General features: G+C 40.8%; 1 protein-coding gene across 3 annotated transcripts in view; it reads left to right on the top strand.

The window, feature by feature from the left end:
* PLCB1 (phospholipase C beta 1) overlaps nt 1-22,199 on the top strand; it is a 457,205-nt gene that overhangs the window by 362,490 nt on the left and 72,516 nt on the right. For all 3 annotated transcript variants that reach the window (XM_029071936.2, XM_029071938.2, XM_029071937.2), the window contains 7 exons: nt 2,565-2,689; nt 3,040-3,194; nt 4,616-4,780; nt 6,768-6,867; nt 7,605-7,709; nt 10,034-10,143; nt 20,308-20,440. In XM_029071936.2, the coding sequence (XP_028927769.1) occupies nt 2,565-2,689; nt 3,040-3,194; nt 4,616-4,780; nt 6,768-6,867; nt 7,605-7,709; nt 10,034-10,143; nt 20,308-20,440 (893 nt within the window). The remainder of the gene's footprint in view (nt 1-2,564; nt 2,690-3,039; nt 3,195-4,615; nt 4,781-6,767; nt 6,868-7,604; nt 7,710-10,033; nt 10,144-20,307; nt 20,441-22,199) is intronic.

Below are 22,199 nucleotides of genomic sequence, written 5' to 3'. Positions count from 1 at the left end.
CTGTTTCTGGAGACAATACCAACTTTAATCTCCTCCTTCCCAGGTCATAGCCTCTTTCAACCCAAGACCCATTGTTCCAGCTACTTTTAGCAGTTTGGTAGCCATTGATTTATATTCTCTTTTATGGAACCGTTTATTTGTTCAGCTCTCCATCGTTCCATTCTCTTTTTCCTCCTATCAGTAATTTAGTCAGTGTTCATCAGTAAGTTGTAAACTTCTTAAGTACAGGAATAATGTCTCTTGCCTCTTTTATGTTCTCTCCAGTGCTTAGTACGGTGCACAATAGATACTATTAATTTACTAACCTTCTATATCGCTCTCTTTTTTTCTCCTCCTCTCCTTTGTTTTCTCCCCACCTTTTGTCCCTTCCTTTCCTCCTCTTCTCTTCCTCAGTTCTGCTTCTCTGCTTGTCCCCTCTCTTCTCTGTCATGCTCCTTTTCTCTTCCTTTTTGCCTTTTTTTCTACTCTCCTACCCCTCTACTTTTCTCTTTCTAGGCCTACTCTTTACTTTCTTCCGCTTCTCCCCCTCTGCCTTCCTCATCTCTTCCCTGACTTCCTTTTCACTCCTCACCCAATTTCTCTCTTTCCATTCCCTCTGACTCTTCTCATCCATCCTCTCTCCAACCCTGTAGCTGTTTCAAGAAAACCCTGGCTGTACCTCTGACCCTACAGCATTGGAAAAATACTCGGGCATCCTCTTGTTCCCCTGTAGCATTGGTTTTCCGATGGAGTAATGATGGCAATAACAATATTAAAGTAATAATAATAAGCTGATGGCATTTATTATGCTAAGCACTGGGGTAGATAGAACATAAACAGATCAGATAAAATCCCTCTCCCCCTCTTCCACATAGAGCTTACAGTCTAAAAGGGAGAACAGGGATATTATCCCCTTTTTACAGATGAGGAAATAATAATAATAATAATGTTGGTATTTGTTAAGCGCTTACTATGTGCCGAGCACTGTTCTAAGCGCTGGGGTAGACACAGGGGAATCAGGTTGTCCCACGTGGGGCTCACAGTCTTAATCCCCATTTTACAGATGAGGTAACTGAGGCACAGAGAAGTGAAGTGACTTGCCCACAGTCACACAGCTGACAAGTGGCCGAGCCGGGATTCGAACCCATGAACTCTGACTCCAAAGCCCGTGCTCTTTCCACTGAGCCACGCTGCTTCTCTACCCAGAGAAGTTAAGTGACTCATCCAAGGTCACACAGTAAGCGAGTGGTAGAGCTGAGACTGGAATCTATCTCCTGATTTCCAGGCCTGTGGTCTTTCCCATTGTTTTTAGTTCACTTTTAACTCAGAACCACAGAACCTCATTCAGAACAGAGTGAGGAGTACCTATATACCCTTTCTAACCTGAAGAGGTCAGGGAAAGGGAGACCTTCATTCTTACATCTTTCCACCCCAGGTCAAGCATCTGGCAGTTCCCTGATTCATGCATCTCTGAATCTCCCCTCCCATGCCCAAACCAAAAAGCCAACTAAGCAATGAAGGTGATTATGACACAATTTGGAAAGCTAAGTTTCTGCAATATTTTTTTTCTCACCACAGCAAGAAATGTTTTGCCAGAATAACTCGGTTAACTGCCTCCTTGTCCTGCTTTACTTGGTGCAGAAGGCCTGAGAGGCATGTCACCCATTGAGACCTAGATAGTTGCCCCAGAGGGAAAGTGAAGCATTCAGTAAATATCACTGATTGATTGATTGTGGTTGTCTCCCTGAGATCCCTCAGAAAAATAAAGAATGTTCCATGCTACATATGGTACTTAGCCCTTGGGAAGATACAGTACAATTCGTATACACAATCCCTGCCCAAGAAGAGTTCACAATCTAGTTGGGGAAAGAGACACTGAAATAAGTTATAGGTAAAAGTGAAAAAGGATTTTCACAAAAGTGTTACTGGGGGATGTGAGAACCATAGTGCCTAAATGAAATTGAAGTGCTGAAAGTGTCAAATGGGAGTGGTATAAGATGAGCTGAGTTTCATTTGGGAAGGCTTCCGGGAGGGGATGTGATTTCAGTAAGGCTTTGAAGCCGGAGGGAGTAGTGGTCTGTTAGATGTGAAAGGGAAGGAAATTTTAGGCAGATGAGAGGGTGTGAGCAAGAGGTCGCCTTGAGCGAGACTAAAATGAGGCACATTGAGTAGCTTGATTTGACAGGAAAACAAGGCGTGAAATTGGGTGTAGTAGGATGAGTGAAAATAAGTAGGGAGGATAGAGCTGATTGAGTGCCATAATACCTATGATTAAGAGTTTCTGCTTGCTACAGGGAGGAATGGGCAATTATTGGAGGTTTTTGACAAATGCAGGGGATGTGTACAAAATGACTTTTATAGAAATTCATCATGAGGCCAAGGTGGAGACAGTGGGAGGTCTCAGGAGAGAGTTAAAGGCCTGGAATAGTTGATGAGAGCAGTGGGCTAAAGAGTGAATAAGGGAGGACAAATAATATTGCTACCAATAAATGGTAGCTGCATAGAGCTTCGTGCAGAATAATGAGGTAACAAAGTTGCATAGTCCATTTTTGCCAACAATCTGTTCCTTAACCATCACTATATAGGTATAACAAGATGCAGCTTAGCCGGATTTATCCAAAGGGAACGAGAGTAGATTCTTCAAACTATATGCCTCAAGTCTTCTGGAATGCTGGTTGTCAAATGGTGGCTCTTAACTTTCAAACTGTAGGTAGGTTGTCACCTTTTCTTGATTCTTTTGTCATGTATTTTCATTTGAAATGAGCTGAATCGGCCCTAAACTTCAGAAGTTGTGACATTCAGTTTCCTCCTCTTACCCATTTCCAATGTAGGTGATTAGAAGCAGTTCCCATAATTTCATCAATAGAAAAGCAGACTTGACCTCTGGGGGACCCTGAATTTTAATTCGAAAGTTAATAATGTAAAATACACTGAAAAAACAGTCAAAATTCCAAATAAAGGTTAATAGTATAGTTGCTTTATGCCTATTATTATCTCTTATTCTTTAATCCCCATGTGGCAAATGGATATTTTTATTGTGTGTGTGTTTGTAACTTTCAGATCTGGCTATGCAAATCAACATGGGGATGTATGAATATAATGGAAAAAGTGGGTATAGACTAAAGCCAGAGTTCATGAGAAGACCAGACAAGCATTTTGACCCATTTACTGAAGGTATCGTGGATGGGATAGTAGCCAACACCTTATCTGTTAAGGTAGGAATTATTTTATTATAACGTTAGTTTCTTTGAGGTCTTGGATGACTTGTGTTTCTCGTTTCTCTTCTGCACCGTCAGTGCTCTTGTCAGCAAAATTCACATTGAGACACTGCTTTGGAGTTCAGTTCATCATTCCTTGAGCACAGTGGGAGTTGCCTGCTTAGATCCAGGCATTTCCTCAACTAGCTAAACTGGAATTGCACCGGAGGAAGACACTCGGTTATTCTCAGGACGAAAAGTGGCATGGAGGGACGATTCTGATTTGGCCCCTTTGCCATGAAAAGGCAGCAACTGGAAACCTGAGAAGATTCCTTGAGCAATGCCATCAGTGGGTTTTACAGGCTATTCTCAATATCAAATAACAAGACAGGATCATGTACAGTGGATTCTAGGGAAAAGTCCATCTCCCAGCGTTTCCCACCTTTCTGGAAGAAATGGCCATGCTGTGAATCTTGGAGAAATTCCTCAACTTTTCTTTTTCCTCAGTTTCCTCATCTGTTTAAATTCTTGTTCTCCCTCCCCTTTAAACTGTGAACCTCATACAGGATAGGGACTGTGATCTGAAGCAGCGTGGCTCAGTGGAAAGAGCGCGGGCTTGGGAGTCAGAGGTCACGGGTTCCAATCCCAGCTCCACCGCTAGTCAGCTGTGTGACCTTGAGCAAGTCACTTAACTTCTCTGTGCCTCAGTTACCTCATCTGTCAAATGGGGATTAAAACTGTGAGCCCCACGTGGGACAGCCTGATCACCTTGTATCCCCCAGTGCTTAGAACAGTGCTTTGCACATAGTAAGTGATTAACAAATACCACAATTATTATTATTATACCGTATCTTGAACAGCTCTCGCCATTCACTCAATCGTGTTGATTGAGCACTTACTGTGTGCAGAGCATTGTACTAAGCACTTGGAAAGTACAATACAGCAATAAAGAGAGACAGTCCCTGCCTATAACGGGCTTACAGTCTTGGCACATATTGAGCACTTAAATGCAATTATTAGAAGTGGATAACCTGATGGAACAGTAATCCATGTGGATTAAGTCTCCTGGAATGCTTTTTAATCATTTTGCATATAAACTCTGGGAGGACTTTGGTTTGATTACTAGGATGAAATTGAAGAATTTGAGGGTTTTTTAACTTTTTCAGAAATTGAATGTCCATAATTATTGGTAGAAATATATTTATTTGCTATTCAACTGTTAATTCTAGTTGCTATTGAATTTCTTTCTTGCAATACGTTCCTATTTCTAACATCACTCTGTATTAAATATGATGCCGGAACAAAGTTAACAAGCGTTTTATACAACACATTGGATTTCTGTATTTGTCATCAATTACAACTGAAATATCAGATTCAACCAGCACTTTTAGGGAGGGCTATTCCTCTCAGCTATCCAAAATGCTTTTTCTGTTTCCTAGATAATTTCTGGCCAGTTTCTTTCTGATAAGAAAGTCGGGACTTACGTAGAAGTAGATATGTTTGGTTTGCCCGTGGACACCAGGCGCAAAGCGTTTAAGACCAAGACATCTCAAGGAAATGCTGTGAATCCTGTCTGGGAAGAAGAACCAATTGTTTTCAAGAAGGTGGGTCTAGTTTTTGTTCGTTTCTGTTGTGTCCAGTCCTTTATGTCCATTTAATGAAAATTTCTAGCAGGTTACCTAGAGTGATTTGGATCATTTTATGAAGGAATCTTTTTTAAACACCCAGCATTAGCTGTTCAATATGATTCCTTAAAAAAAAAACCTGCCCAGTTTTTTACATTGATCCCTATTAAAAGTGTGCATTTGTTCCTTTGAAAATGGAGTTAAATTGTTAAGTAATTAAGAAATAATTCACTCTCAATAGACTGGTACACGTTCCCATCTTGTTATACTATGCATAGTTTGTGTTTTCAGTATCTCCAGTGGATTGGGTTGGTTCTTTACAACCTTTTTTAAGGGTACTTCAAAGGCTAAAATCATTACTCCTGAATATCACTTGTTGAGTTCCTTTTGACCGCGTTCCCACCTTGAGCAACTTCAGAGTGACATACTTCATAATCGAGAATTTGCCTTTCAAGAGATTTGTGGAAGGTTAAAGATTTCCTCACCCCAGGAAATAAGGACATTCATGTTGCCTCATGAGCAAGATGTAATGTAATTTTAGAGTTTAAAGATACATTTTTTGCCATGTCTTCACTGGCCTATCATTCTTGGATTTAAATATTGACGAATGTAATTTCATTCAGTAAAGACATAATTTAAGATCTTTCTTTAAGAGGTTTTTAGTGGACCGTTTTGATCGTTCCAAACTGTCTTATATAGCTCTTGAATTTTCTTCCCTCCTATCATAATCCTCCCTAAAGGGAATGTATTTGTTCAACGCCCCATAACTAAAGAACATCTCAGACCTTCAACCAGTCGATTTCTGTTTCAAGCTTCTCTCCTGAAGTAGTTTAATATCATATGACTGAGCAGCAACGACAGTTCCACACACACTGAGGAAAGGTCATTTGCTAGCCACCTAAGTGTACGATGAGTGTGGGAATGGGGAAAAAAATCAACCATTGGTATTTATTGAGCTCCAGTTGGGTGCAGAAAATAATAATTGTGGTATTTTCAAAACACTTTTTTGGTGCCAGACACCATACTAAGCGCTTGGGGTCGGGGAGATACAAACAAATCGGGTTGGACACAGTCCCTGTCCTACATCGGGCTCACAGTCTTAAGCCCCATTTTTACAGTTGAGGTAATTGACGCACAGAGAAGTGAAGTGACTTGTCCAAGGTCAAACAGCAGGCAAGTGGAGGAGCTGGGATTAGAACCCATGACCTGCTGACTCCCATGCCCATGCTCTGTCCACTAGGCCATGCTGCCTCCAAGCCACCTGCTGATTTGGAGAATACAGAGCAGGAGCGCTCTTCTTAGTACCAAGTAATTCATTTTCCATAGTAATAATGCAGAGCACTGTACTAAGCATTGGGAAAAAATACACAAATGGGAGTTAGATACAATCCCTGTGTTTTGTGGGGCTCTCAGAATGAGCTATCCTTCAAATTTATATACAGGTTAACCACCTACGGGGCGAAGGATTCATTTAACAGGCTTCCACAGCACTACCGTGCCTCTCACAGCTGTCGTCAACTATCAAAAAGCTTATGGGATGCGGCAGCAACTTTAAAGGCGTTGTCAACAGTTTATGATCTCATCTACTTTGTTAATCCTAGACTTTGTCTTTTCAAAGCAGTGGAATGATGCTGAAGTCTGTCCAAGTGGTCTCTCCATTGCTATGAAAGTGTACGAACTCTAGTTGCATAGAATCTCATCACCAGCTGTGATGTGCCTAGGCTGCTGGAGATATTTGCCAAAACAACAAACTTTCCTAATATCAAAGGTCCTGAAAAACAAAGGTGCACCATTAAGAAGAAACCATTTTAGTGGTTCTTAAATTGTTGGTAACGTAGGATTGGATCTGATGTCAGGGCATAGAGCAGCTGCTTTAATTTATTTCAATTGACTGGTTGGCGACTTGTATCGGTATTTGAGCTGAACAGGAACTGATGGAAATGCTGATCGTTATGTGTCCCTATAGGTGGTCCTTCCTTCTCTGGCGTGCTTAAGGATAGCCGTTTATGAAGAAGGAGGTAAATTTATAGGCCACCGGTTACTGCCCGTCCAAGCAATTCGACCAGGTAAGGTTTCAGGATTAAAAGTTGTTTATTCAAAAGGTGAAGAATTTCACCAAGGTATTATTTTCAATTATTAGCTAATATTGCAGCAGCATTATTTATTACTTCGTAAATGATTTTTGCTGTGCTGCCTCATGTCATTTATGTGATTCGGTGTTTTAACTAATTAATAAAATTCGAACATGCCTTCCCCATATTGCTTTCTAAATGATATTTTCCTGAAAAACATGCTTGGAAGCATAGCTGACCAAGTGGTTCCGAAGATATATTCAGCCAGGGTGTGAAGATACTCTTTTAACCATACACTACTATACAACCAAAATTAATGGAAAATAAGGGTTTAATTGCCATGCTGAATCAATTATTATTGATAATATTGATAATTATTATAGCTCTAATAATTATCTCTGGAGATTTTTGGATGTATAAGTTTCCTTATTCCTAGTTTTTCATTTTTGATTACTGAGGAGTCTTCTTGAAGATTCCTCAATAATTAACTTCTACTTTATGAAAAAAGGGTTAAAAGAAAGTTAATGCCCATGGTTATAGCTCTAATAATTATCTCTGGAGATTTTTGGCTGTATAAGTTTCCTTATTCCTAGTTTTTCATTTTTGATTACTGAGGAGTCTTCTTGAAGATTCCTCAATAATTAACTTCTACTTTATGAAAAAAGGGTTAAAAGAAAGTTAATGCCCATGGTTAGAAATTGTATTATACACTGTCCTCTGTGCCCTTTCAGGTTATCACTACATCTGTCTGAGGAATGAAAGAAATCAACCTTTGATGCTCCCAGCTGTTTTTGTATACATAGAAGTTAAAGACTATGTCCCAGATACTTATGCAGGTAAATATTGTTTGGTTGTGATTTTGTAATTTTCAATTTACAATATAAGTGAAATTCAAAAGAAGTTCTCAGTTTCTAGGTCACCTTACCCCTTCCCTTAATGTGCACACACAGACACACACACACATAGGAAAGGAGTCCCCTCTTAAGTCTTTTCCTTTACATAATCAAGATCTAAATGATGCGCCACATACTAGAAAGCGACAAGATGAAGGACATTAGAGAGGTTTTTTTTCTGTTAAAATCAGGTGTATCTTTTTGGCTGACCATTTTACGACCTGGGTGGAACATATTTTTAATGTGGTAGCTCTGGGGTGAGAGCTCATGAAGTGCCCCTATTTAATGGAAATCTAGTCATAGTTTTTTATGGTATTTGTTAAGCAATTATTATGTGTCAAGCACTGTCCTAAGTGCTGGGGTAAATACAAGCTAACCAGGTTGGACTCTCCCTGTCCCTCATGGAGATCATCATCATCATCATAGGAGGGAGAAAAGGTATTTAAGTCCCCATTTTACAGAAAAGGCAACTGAGGCACAAGTTAAGTGACTTGCCTAGGGTCACACAGCAGGCAAGTGGAAGAGTGGGATTAGAACCCAGGCCCTCCGACTCCCAGGCCCATGCTTTTTCCATGTTGCCACGCTGCCAGGCCGAGCTGCTTCTCTAGGACTTGTTGCATTTTAATTTCTTGCATTGGAACATTTTTAGCATTATTGGATTTTATTTACAAATATAACTTTCTGTGATCACATTCAGCTTCCCCACCCTATTTTATGTAGCATTAGGGCATTGGCGGGAATTCCTCTCAGTCTGACCAATCAGTCACACAAAATGTATTCAGCACTGTTCTTAGCAGTAGGGGTAAGACCCGAGTTAATCAGATTGGACACGGTCCCTGGCCACATGGGGTTCAGAGTTGAAGTAGGAGGGGTAACAGGTATATAACTTGTAATGGATTGATCCAGGACATTCTCCGTTGTGTAAATTCTGGTAAACCATGACCTAATAGTTTATCTTTAAAAGTAGATAGCTAAGCAAGAACATTTTTAGTTTGATCCATACATTGTCATCATCATCATCACATTCATTATTATTTGGGGCTTGAATGAAATGTTTTGTATGGCAAATATTTGTGTACATGTGTTAAGTCTTTCCCAATTGGTTGTTTACTAGAAGAGTTGAAATTGGTTTTTTTTATTATTGTTATCACTTTTATGATATTTAAGTGCTTACTCTGTGCCAGGCGCTGTGCTAAGATGGGGTAGATACAAGTTAATCAGGGTGGACACAGTCCCTGTCCCAAATGAGGCTCCAGTCTTAATCCCCATTTTACAGATGAGGGAACTGAGGCTCAGAGAAGTGAAGTGACTTGGCCGAGGTCACAGAGCAGACAAGTGGCCGAGCTGGGATTCGAACCCAGGTCTGTCTGACTCCCAGCCCCATATTCTATCCACAAGGCCACACTTCTTCTCAGCGTGGCCTAGTAATGAGGGCTTCCCAAAGGAAATTTTTTTCATCATTAACATTGGTCTGCCTAGCCAGTGCTATCCCTAGGGTACAGGCAACTGGGGTAATGGCCCACTGCAATGTGCTCCATAGAGCCTCACCCACCTGGTAAGCGGGTGATCTGACGATCAGCATTATGATGGGTTGTAAAAGAGGGGCAGGAGCAGTTTGGCACTCCCAAGCCACCGGCACTGCAGCCGGGCAACCCCCTCTCCCTGTGGCCCGAGTTGCTGCGAACTCTTTAGCCTCCTGCTTACTGGAAAGGCAAGCAGCCGAGATTCTGGGAGGGATGGGAGCGATTTAGGGGTGTAACTTCCTGCACCTGGACCGACGGAGCCACACACCCAGTTAGCCGCTAAGACCAATACGTGTGTGTGGCTTATTACAAGGCTGTCTCTAGCTGGCCGCATGCCCTGACGTGAGAGTTCCAAGTCGCCTGCTCATGTGACACACGACCTTCACATGCACTCGGGACTCAGCGTGTTGACGTCCTGCTGTGCAATACCATCTGTTTTTCCCCATATGTTTGAATGGCAAATTGCAAGCACTAGCTCTTCCTCTACGGTGCTAATCCCGTCCCAGGTTACAGAGCTGCCTGCAGTCTTGGCTTGGTCCATAGAGAAAGGAGCCCTTCTAACTGTTCTAAGAGCTAACTATAGAGCTATAATAATTATTCTGGTATATGTTAAAGGCTTACTAAGTGTACTCTGGGTTATATGCGAGGTAATCAGGTCAAAACAATCCGACACAATACACCATGCATAGTATACGATATTATATAGCCAGCTTATTTTTCTGAAATTTCCGCTTTTTATTTTAGATGTTATTGAAGCATTATCCAATCCAATCCGGTATGTGAATTTGATGGAGCAGAGAGCTAAACAGCTGGCAGCACTCACACTGGAAGATGAAGATGAAGTAAAGAAAGAGGCAAGAGAACTTCAATTACTTTAGCTGAATTCTGAATTCAGCTCCAAGTTGTGTATGCTTAATTTGAAGATTTATATAACTAAAAATCCACTTTCACTTTGGGAAAGGTGCTTAAAAAGTAATGTATATTCAAGTTCCTAAATGCAAATACAACGAAAGAATTTTTAGACTTCATTTAATTTAGTTAAATTGGTAATTTTCAAATTTCAAGAAGATTTTTTTTTTAGAAAGACTTTTATTGCAAAAACAATTGAAATTTTTTCTAGAGCCCATGAACAGGATGTGAAAACAAAAAGGAGTATTATCAAACTGAAAATTCGATCACAGAATTTTGAAATAATCTCAATTTTGGAGAAAATGGTCTTCCATAGTTTTGTGTAGTACTTGTGAAGCCCTTATTACATGCCGAGTACCAAACTAAGCCCTGAGGTAGATACTAGTTAATCAGGTTTGAGACAGTCCCTGTCCCACATAGGGGTCACAGCCTAAGTAAGAGAGAATAGGATTTAATTCTCATTTTACAGATTAGGCACCTGAGGAATTGGGTGGATAACTTTCTTTTAACCCTTTTTTCATAAAGTAGAAGTTAATTATTGAGGAATCTTCAAGAAGACTCCTCAGTAATCAAAAATGAAAAACTAGGAATAAGGAAACTTATACATCCAAAAATCTCCAGAGATAAACTAAAATTTTATTATCATTGGGTCACTACCTTAATCTTTCTGGAGTTGGATCCTGATAATTTAAGAAATAAAGGCACTTGCTAATATGGTCTTATTAGCATGTAATATGACAGTTAAAGGAAACTTAGGAATGCCTCACCTATCCAATGGCAGCCAGAACTCTATGGAATGTGAAGCAATTGTGTTCATTCAGCGTGGCTCAGTGGAAAGAGCATGGGATTTGGAGTCAGAGGTCATGGGTTCGAATCCCGGCTCGGCCACTTGTCAGCTGTGTGACTTTGGGCAAGTCACTTAACTTCTTGGTGCCTCAGTTCCCTGATCTGTAAAATGGGGATGAAGACTGTGAGCCCCACGTGGGACAACCTGATTCCCCTGTGTCTACCCCAGCGCTTAGAACAGTGCTCGGCACATAGTAAGCGCGTAACAAATACCAACATTATTATGAAGTGTAAAGGGGTTCTGCTCAGCAATTTACATTCGCTAATATTTCTCTAAAGAAGTCCTATATGCAAGCCCAAGTCTGAGGTATAATGAAAGGGTTTCCAAATTGTCTAAAAATAAGAGTCTGAAGATTCAAAGATACTTTAAGGGCCTATCAGCCAGATTTCTATTTTGAGAAGACAGGGAGCCACATTTATGGGGAGCAGCTGAGTAACAAAAGAAGAGAACTGATGGGAAAATATTACCCGTAATTTGCGAGATTGGTTCTACCATTTTTACATTATTAGGCGAGCGTAGTGAAGTGAGAGTAGCAAGAACATTGAGGGAGAACTTTCTGTGGTTGACAGGGATCCTTTAAGATTCTCTCAGACTCTCAAAACCCTTGTCTCCTAAGCAGACACCACAAATCAAGGAGTTATTTTAGGTAAATGAAACACTTGGGATGCAAAATTAAGGAAGTGGAGTTTTAGGTCAATCTATTTTGCCTACCCTTCAACACTGAAGAGGCGGTAGTTCAGTAATTGTGTTTCTTGTTTGCTATGATTCTACAATTGTGTTTTTTTAAGGTCATCGACATAGCAAATCTATATATCGCGCAGATTTTTTTTAAGTGAAGGTAATGACTTCTTTCCTCTTGAAGGTCTAAAAGTTTTGCTGTCCTACTTTTTCTAAAGCCAAAGTAAATTACACTTTCTCGGTAAGATTAGATGAGCTTAAGTCATTAGACACTTCTTTGGACAACAGTTTGTCTCTTGTCTCTAATATACTCAAATTGTCACATGTGCTTGAATGAGGGCGCTGAGAAGGACCTGCTAGTGTCTCAAAAGAAAATTCTATCTAGGACAAGGTACACACCAGAGACCCTATTTTAGCAGCAAGAACGTTTTTAGCATAATCCTTTCAGTTTTATGCCTTTAGAGGTCATTTTTGTCTCACAACAGAAGACCTTTATGGTCTGAACAATATTTTCAGATTTTTGCCTCTCGAATCGAGTTATTCTCCCCAAGTAATTCTCACATCAAGTAGGGGAAAAGTTGAATTCACCTCGTGTATCTTAGATAATACTATTTTATTACAAACAGCAGGCGTGACAAAAGACATTCACCTCTTTTAATGAGTTAAACTCTCTTCCCTTTATAAGTTCTGAGAGTAGACTGACTTTGAGTGGAGCATGGAGGACTTATTAAAGTTTTATAGAAGCAGAGAACACAGTTACATTGGCCATATCCTTAGCTTCAACTCACATCTCAGGAGCATTTGGTTTTCATTTGGAGCAGTGTTTTGCTGAAAAAATCTATCCCTCTGAAACCAGAGAGCACAGAGAGAGGAAAGCCTAAAGAAATTTTGGATAAAGCTTCCACAACCCTGAGCAAAAAGTCATTTGTATTTGCATTCAGTATTCTGTGTAATAACTTGTGACTTCAGGGGCCAGGCAATATATTTTAAGCTCGTCGTGGGCGGGGAATATGCTGTTATGCTTTACTCTCCCAAATGTTCAGTACAGTGCACTTAAGCGCTCAATAAATACAATTCACTGACTATTTTAGAGACCATCCATGTTGCATAAAAGAAAAACTCAAAACTCCTCACCATTGACTTTAAAGCACTTAATCACCTTGCCCCCTCCTACCTCACCTGCCTACGCTCCTACTCCAACCCAGCCCTCACACTTCGTTCCTCTAATGCTTACCTTCTCACTGTACCTCGATCTCATCTTTCTCGCTGCCGACCTCTCGCCCACATCCTACCTCTATTTTGACTGACTGTTTTAGAGACCATCACCCACTATCCATCTTGCATAAAAGAAAAACTCCTCACCTTTGACTTTAAAACACTTAATCACCGTGCCCGCTCCAACTCACCTGGCTACGCTGTACCTCGATCTCATCTTTCTCACTGCCGACCTCTTACCCACATCCTACCTCTGTTCTGGAATGCCCTCCCTCCTCATATCAGACTGATACTTGCTCTCCCCCACATTAAAGGCTTATTGAAAGCACATATCCTCCAACAAGCCTTGCCTGCGTAAGCCTTCCTTTCCTCTTCTCCCACTTCTTTCTGCATTGCTCTTACTTGGTTCTTCATTCATCCTCCCTCCCATCCCCAAAGCATATAAGTATATATATATATATATCTGTAATTTAGTTATTTATGTATATTAATATCTGTCTCTCCCTCTAAACTGTGAATTCCTTGTGAGCAGGGAATGTGTCTGTTATGTTGTACTCTCCCAAGTGTTTAGTACAGTGCTTTGCCCACAGTAAGTGCTCAATAAATGTGATTGAGTGAATGAATGAATCAGTGCACTAACGGTCCAGAAGTTAGAGAGCTTATCCCAAATTGTGTAGCACATGAGTAGCACAGCAAAAATGATCACAACGTTTGATGCCTTGTTAAATGGCATTCTCTCAAAAAAGACTGCAGTTTAATATTTCATTGATGAGAATGAGGATATCACTTTTTATTGAGCAGTGGCCTAGAGGAAAGAGCATCACTGGGAGTCAGGAGTCCTGGTTTAAATCCCAGCTCTACCACTGGCACAGTGTATTGTCCTTGGGCAAGTGTCCTTAGAGAAGCAGTATGGCCTTGTGGATGGAGCATGTGCCTGGGAGTCAGAAGGACCTGAGTTCTAATCCCAGCTCCTCCAAATGTCTGCTGAGTGAATTTGGGCAAGTCACTTAACTTCTTTGTGCCTCAGTTACCTCCTCTGTAAAATGGGAATTGAGGCTGTGAGTCTCATGGGAGACATGGACTGTATCCAACCTGTTTAGCTTGTATCTACTCTTGCCCTTGGCACAGTGCCTGGCACATAGTAAGTGCTTAATAAATACCACAAAAAGTTAACTTTTCTGTGCCTCAGATTCTTCACCTGTAAAATGGAATTCAGTATCTATTCTCTCTCCCTCATAGGCTTTCGAGGCTGTCTCCCTTAAGGCTGTGTCCAACTTGATTAGCCTACATGGATCCTAGTACTTGGCACATAATAAGCCCTTAGCAAATACCATTATTATCATTGTAGTTGCAATCAGAAATAGTACAACTCCCAGAGTCTTCATTTTAGGATTTCCTCTTTGCTTCCAAGAGAGATCAGGAAAAGAGTAGTTAAAGTACTGTACACTTTAGCAATTGCTTGGAGAAACCTGTTTTTGTTGGATTAAGTAAAAAGCATAGACTGAAAATCCATTCATTGGGCTAAGCATAAAATGGAATTGTGCTCCTTTCATGAAGTCCCACATCTTGGAGCTGGAAAATTTCACTAGACCCAGGCTAGGATTTGGTTGTGAAAAACAACAGGGAGAATTCATTTTTAGACCAGCTCCCATGAGGACTTTATTTCCTATTTTATCGCCAGTCTGACCCTTTTCCTTATCATTCATTCATTCATTCCTATTTATTGAGCACTCAATGTGTGCATAGCACTGTACTAAGTGCTTAAGGTGTCCATTGCAGTCTTTTCCTTTGAGGAATCTCTTCCTCCCTTTATGAACTGAGGCTCGTTGGAAATCTAAGTAAGTGCGAGTGAAGTGGCCTAAACCATCTTTCCCTTTTATTTACCTCTCACTGAGCCCTAATGATGCAATTTATCTTCATCAATAAAAGACACAAGTGATTACTCACTAGAGATTAACGTTGGAAAGTATTTGGCCTAGTAAATGATATATTTTATGAGTTGTCTACTGCCTGAATGAGAATTGATTTCTAATAAGTTTTTTTGGGTTCATGTGTACTTGAGGTTTGCTTTTCTTAATTTTTCACAGCTTAGGTTGTCTTGTTTTTTAAAATGTTTTATGTCTTTGTGGTCGTGAGGATCTCATATGGGTGAAAGAGAAGCTAACAGAAACAAAAACAATGTCCCTTTCTTAGGCAACCACAAGGACCAATTGATATTTGGGAACATATTAACCAAATGGGAATTAAATGTCAGTTATTAATATGAAAGAAGAAAACTATGCCACTAGAGTTCTGAAGACTATATTTTGAAATATTTAATTCCTTGATGATTATTGACAGGACATGTAGATTTTTCAAGGCGCAGGGCCAGATCTTTGAACTTCTCAAATAGGTTGATCCTTCTGTTTTGATTCGCATTACATCTGTCTCTGTCTTGTGCCTGATTTTCTATTCTCACAGCCAAACACTGCTCTCAAATTCAGAGTGCCTCATCCAACTGAGAGAAAACAAAGGCATGTCAAACTGGTAGTGCTGTTTGTAAGGCCAGAAGGAAGGTCAAGAAGGGAGGCAATGACCCTCCATCCGGCATTAGTCAGGCCTTCGCCTTGTCCAAGGCTACAGAACTATGGCCGACTCTTTGCCGTCAGGCCTCCTCCCTTCTAGGGAAGGTCAGCAGTGGAGACAGAAGCCTCAGTCAATCAATCAGCCAATGAATGGTGTTTATTGAGCACTTACTATGTGTAGAGGACTGGACTGAGCACTTGGGAGAGTACAATACAACCTAATTAGCAGGCATGTTTCCTACCCCTAACGAGCTACCAGACTAATAATAATAATATCGGTATTTGTTAAGCGCTTACTATGTGCAGAGCACTGTTCCAAGCTCTGGGGGAGATGCAGGGTAATCAGGTCGTCCCACGTGAGGCTCACAGTTGATCCCCATTATACAGATGAGGTAACTGAGGCACAGAGAAGTGAAGTGACTTGCCCACAGTCACACAGCTGACAAGTGGCAGAGCCGGGAGTCGAACCCATGACCTCTGACTCCGAAACCCAGGCTCTTTTCCACTGAGCCACGGATGACACAGTCTCTAGTTGGGGACACAGTCCAGGCTCGAGTGGTCAGTGTGGGTAGCAAACACAGGACTTTCCCTGACCAAAGTATGGTGTTTCAAAGCAGAAAACTGTTTCCCAGATAGGGTGAACTGCAGGGGCAGCCATGGACTCTTTTGGCCCTAGTTCAGCACTGCCCCTTTATCTTCTTCAGAGTACTTGGGAAATTCTAAATATTACTATTCTTCTACTGTTAATATGGGGCAGGGATCATGTCTGTCAACTCTTTTGTATCCTTTTTTGGGCATTATTACAGTGCTCTGTCCACTATAAACACTCAACATCTTCACCTTGACCAGTGCTAATGTCCAGGGACCACTGACACCCTGTCTGCTAGAGAAGCAGCGTGGCTTAGTGGAAAGAGCACGGGCGGGGGGGAGTCAGAGGTTGTGAGTTCTAGTCCTGGCTCCGCTACTTATCAGCTGTGTGACTTTGGGCAAGTCACTTAACTGCTCTTTGCCTGTCACCTCATCTGTAAAATGGGGATTAAGACGGTGATCCCCACTTGGGACAACCTGATTACTTTGTGCTTAGAACAGTGTTTGGCACATAATAAGTGCTTAACAAATACCATTATCATCACGTTTGATTGATAGATAACATAATTTTGGCCAACTGAAAGAAGGATATAATGACTCATTTCTCCTAAAATGACTGCTTTTACTCCACGTTTGGAATTGAACATTTTGGATAGGGAATTGTGAGACGGTTTCCCGACAGCATGTGTCAATCTGGATAGAACGCAATGTAATGTCAGGCGAAATGGATGTGTGCCGTTCAAGGCATGCAAACTATAGTGTGAGTTTTCCTTCAAGCAGGGTTTGGCAGGAAAGTAACCCCCACATGAATTGACTCAATTCTGATTTGGGAGGAAAAGCTTCTAGTCAATCAGTCGTATATACTGAGTGCTTACTTTGTGTGGAACACTGTAGGTAGCATTTTGGAGAGTACATTAGAGTTAATCAACATGATCTATCCTTCAAGGAGCTTATGATTTAGTGGGAAAGACAGAGCTGAAATAAATTACAGGTAGGAAGAAGCAAGAGAGTGCAAAAATGTCTGCATAAACTTAAAATTGGGCTGAGGGGAATATCCAAGTGCTTAGCTGATTTTAAAGCACTAAAAAGCCAGTAGTGGGGAAATAGAGAGATCAATCAGGGAAGACCTCACCCAGATAAGCACTTAGTACAGTGCCTTGCACACAGTAAGCGCTCAATAAATAGGATTGAATGAATAGGTGAAATTTCAGAAGGGCCTTGAAGATGGGGAGAGCAGTGGTCTTCCAGATTTGAAAGGAGAGGGAGTACCAGGGAGAAGGCCAGTTGTGAAAAGGAGTTAATGAGAGAGACAAGAGTGAAGCACAGGGAACAGTTTGGCTTGAGAGAAACAAAGCCAGAAAACTGGGGCATAGTGGGAGATGAGTAAGGGTAAGTACTGGGGAAAGAGCTTATTGAGTGCCTTGAAACTAATGGTCAGAAGGTTCCGTTTCATATGAAAAGGAATGGACAACGATTGGAGATTTTTGAGGAGTGGGGAGATGTACGCAGATTCATGTTTTAAAACAAGATCAATCATATGCATTGAGTGCTTTGGATGTAGGGGACCGTACTAAACTCTCGGGAGAGTACAATATGACAGAATTGGTAGATACGTTCCCTGCCCACATGAGCCTACAGTCTAGAGGGAGAGACAGTCATTAATATAAACTAATTAATGAAATTTCAGATATGTACATAAGGACTCTGGGACTGAGGGAGAGGTGAATAAGGGGTGAAGCAGAAGGGCGTAGGAGAAGAGGTGATAAAGGCCATCATGAAAGAGTGAAATGTGGACTGGAGAATGCAGAGACTGGAGGCAGGGAGGCCAGCGAGAAGGCTGATGGAGTAGTTGAGTCAGGCAAGATTATGACAAATATTCGGACTAGCATGGTATAAAGTGAAACTACGTATTTTTATATGGCCTTGGACAAGTGAACTAATTTTTTTATGTTTAGCTTCCTTAACTGTAAAATTGAGAAAGCAGTCCTTACTTCCCAGTGGTGCTAGTAGGCTCATTTATTTTGTACTATGATGTGTCACTCCTGTAGTGACACCACCTATTCTCTCCATCGTATTTATTGCTTTTTTACCTGCTCACATTTGTCTTTGCTGCCATCCGAACCTTCTACCTCCAGCCCTCTGTTCACACTGTTCCCCAGTCTGAAATTCCCTCCCCATCCCAAATCCATCAGACCTCAGCTCTTCTCATCTTTAAAGCTCCTCAAAAATCTCACCTCCTCCAGGAAGCCTTTCACAACTAATTCACAACCAATCACAATTGTAAACAGTGTGTAGATGCTCGGTAAATACCATGTCAAGGCTTGAATAGAGTTAATTTGAAAATAGTCAAATCAGTAACAAAATGTCAATACTAAAATATATAAACTTTAGGAATGTTTTGCTTCAGCCAAAATAATAATAGGCAAACACCTTTCCACATTGCCATGCTCCAGATGAAAATTTTTATCCAAGAAAATGTATTACCTGGCCTTTTACCAAATATTTTCATTGAATATTATTTAAGAAACATTTTATCATTTGTTAAAATAGTTGAGACTCTAGTATAATTCCCTTACCATTTTTTGCTCAGAATTAACTTTTTTGTTATCAAGTAGATTAAGCCACATGTAGGGCAGGGATTGGGTCTGATCTGTTTAGGATGTATCTACCTCAGTGTTTAGCTCAGTGCTTGGCACATATACTTAACAAATACCACAATTATTACTGTTAAGCAGATGGGATAGAGTCTTTGTCTATGTCTCCAGTCTGGAGACTTAAAGCAGTAATCAGGGAATCATTTTGGCCAGTAGTGTCTTGAGGCAAAACAAGGGTTCCTGGAATGAATTATCAGCCTGGTTGTCAGCACTAATCAAATTCCAAGGCTAATTGTAAAATTTTCTTTCCCTTTGCCTGGGTTGACCTTTTTGTGCTGCCACTCTATGGAAAGAACTTTTGGGATGATATCTCTTTGGCCTGTAGTCTCTAAAACGTGGTTTCAAATCTGAGAAAAACAAGCCTGAACTATAGTTGACCCAGTTCATGTAATGTAGGTGGCATGGCATGTCATCTAGGAAAAAAAATTCAAACTGACATAGTTGAACTTAAACTACACTATTAAGAAAAATGCTTTGTGAAAAACTCTGTTGCAGGAATCCCATTTACCTAGTCTTCCTGGTAGTGGTGGGGATGTAGCTGAAGATATTTTTTATCATGAGCTTAAATTTCTTAATATGTGAAGTTTGCTTAAATATGATTGTTATTATTATTTTTACCATTGGATCCCTTGGGATTGACTCAATTTCTTGATTTAAAAACTGTATACTGGAATGGATATATGTTGGACTGAGAGGGAACTTATTCATGGGAATAATCATTTTGTGGACATGAGCAGTAAAGTACCTTCAATCAATCAGTGGTATTGAGCACTTACTATAATAATAATAATGTTGGTATTTGTTAAGCGCTTACTAGGTGCTGAGCACTGTTCTAAGCGCTGGGGGAGATACAGGGTAATCAGGTTGTCCCACATGGAGCTCTCACACTTTTGATCCCCATTTTACAGATGAGGGAACTGAGGCACAGAGAAGTTAAGTGACTTGCCCACAATCACACAGCTGACAAGAGGCAGAGCCAGGAGTCGAACTCATGACCTCTGACTCTGAAGCCCAGGCTCTTTCCACTGAACCACGCTGCTACTGTGTCGAGCACTGTACTAAGCCCTTGGGAGAGTCCAGAACAACCGAGTTGTGAAGACCAATAGAGGAAACCCTTTTTTCTCACTCCTACTAGGCCATCAGTCTCAGACCACAGACTCAGGCAGGAGTGAATTACCTTTTGAAGGAGAAAATATTTTGAAAAGGCTAGAGCAAGTGAGATATTAGAGATAGACAAATAGACATTTAGACAGTTTATTCCTGGGGCCAAGAAGCTTATCTTCAAAGGAAGATGTTTTCTTATTGAAATTCCAGCTTTTAGCTAAATCCGCACAGGGCAAATTTAAAATGACTGAAAATTTTCACCCAAATTTGTGGTAAAATGTTAGTTGACGCGATGATTAACTTGGTGGCACCTATTTTCCAGAAGTTCTTAAGAATGTTTAATTCAGAATCAAAATGAGCCATGGTACTCGAAATGTGTGTGCTGATTCAGGAAGGCAAGCAGACGGAATCGAAGGGTCAGAGGGGATTAGATGTAATCTATGTAATGTATGTATTTAGGCGGAACCTGGAGAAACTCCATCGGAAACTAATAATGAGCCGAGACCAACGCCCGCAGAAAATGGAGTCAATCACAGCGCGTCCCTGGCACCAAAACCACCTTCACAGGTTGTCCACAGTCAGCCAACACCAGGTCAGTGATTAAACACTACTTTTGTGTAAAACACAAAAATTAAACCCTGTTTAATATGCCAGATATCAAAATCACATGTCCCGGTGGATAAACATAACTCTAGAAAGTCAGAAGTGAAAACATTTTCATCTGGCCTCTGCCTTGACTCACTGCACGGTCATTTTTGTACCTTGGGTCCCTTTAAGTAGGAGTCAGAGTACTTGCCAAACACCTCACAAATTACAAAATCCATTTCTATAGAAATGTTAAATGGTAATATAGAATAAAGCAACAGCACATAACTGTATTTCAACTCAATTCCTTAACGTATTTATGTCAAAATTGATGTTTTGGGTGCATGAATTTGGAAAAATAGCTAAAATCACAACCAATATATTCATTGTCATGAAACTGTGATATAAATAAAATGCTCACAGAGGTGCCATTCTTAAAAGTCCCATGTTGAGGACAAGGCACACTGTAGTAATTTTGCTGACCGACGTCCCCAAACACAAACACAAAACTCATCTCTTCTGCCTTTAAAATGCTCTCATGCCCCCACCCCCACCCATACTCAGATAGCCTTATCCTTATCACAGTCCATCTAACAGCCCACCTTCTTGGTACCGTTCTTGATTCAATTGTATTTATTGAGCGCTTAGGTGCAAAGCACAGTATAAGTGCTTGGGAGGGTACAGTGTCACAACAAACAAAATTGTGTACAAAATCCTCCGCTTTTGTTTCCTCTCCTGCAGTTCTCTTCTTGACTTTCTGCAGTCTCATTTCCAGCCCCTTCACACCACCAAGACCATCTTCTCCAACCAAGTTTAAGAATTAGTGCCTCATTGCCAAATCTAATGGGCTTTATCATATTTTTCTTTGACCTCTCCTGGAAATGCCAACTAATATTCTTATGGATAAACAAGAATAACGCTCTCAAAATAAAACTTTGTTTGATTCAGTCATTAATTCGATCCTATTTATTAAGTGTGCACTGTGTGCTAAGTGCTTGGGAGAGTAAAAAACAGCAACAAAAAGAATCATTCTCTGCCCACAATGAATTCACAGTTTAGTTGAAGAGACAGACATTAATATAAATAAATAAATTACAGATATGTAGAATACATATGTGCTGTGGGGATGGGATGGAGGATGAATGAAGGGGGCAAGTCAGGGCTTGTGGGAGAAGCGGGGAGGAGGGCTTAATCATGGAAGTCTTCTTGAAGGAAGATGTGCCTTCAATAAGGCTTTGAAATGGGGGAGAGGATTTATCTGATATAATGAGGAAGGGCTTTCCAGGCCAGAGGTAGGATGTGGGCGAGAGGTCAGCAGAGAGATAGATGAGATCGGGGGACAGTGAGAAGGTTAGCATTAAAGGAACAAAGGGTGTGGGCTGGGTTGTAGTAGGAGAGTAGTGAGGTGAGGTAGGAGGGAGCCAGGTGATTAAATGCTTTCAAGCCAATGTGGGGAGTTTTTGTATAAATGGTGGGAATTTATAGTAAGCAATTAGTTTTATTCAGTGGATGGGCAACCACTGGAGTTTCTTTGAGGAGTGGGGAAACTTGGTCTGAATGAGTTCGAAGGAAAGTGATCCGGGCTGCGGAATGGAGTATGGACTGAAGTGGGGAGAGACAGAAGGCAGGGAGGTCAGCAACGAGGTGCCCCCAAAGATTTTGCACCCTTCACACACTGACATAAGTCCTTCCAACTGCAGCAATACAAGCTCACGCTTATAACAACCTTGGAAATGAGTGAATCTGCTTTTGGAATAGAAGTGGTA

The sequence above is a fragment of the Ornithorhynchus anatinus genome, chromosome 9, assembly GCF_004115215.2.
Source record: "Ornithorhynchus anatinus isolate Pmale09 chromosome 9, mOrnAna1.pri.v4, whole genome shotgun sequence".
NCBI lineage: Eukaryota > Metazoa > Chordata > Mammalia > Monotremata > Ornithorhynchidae > Ornithorhynchus > Ornithorhynchus anatinus.
This window is presented reverse-complemented; position numbering and strand designations above follow the sequence as displayed.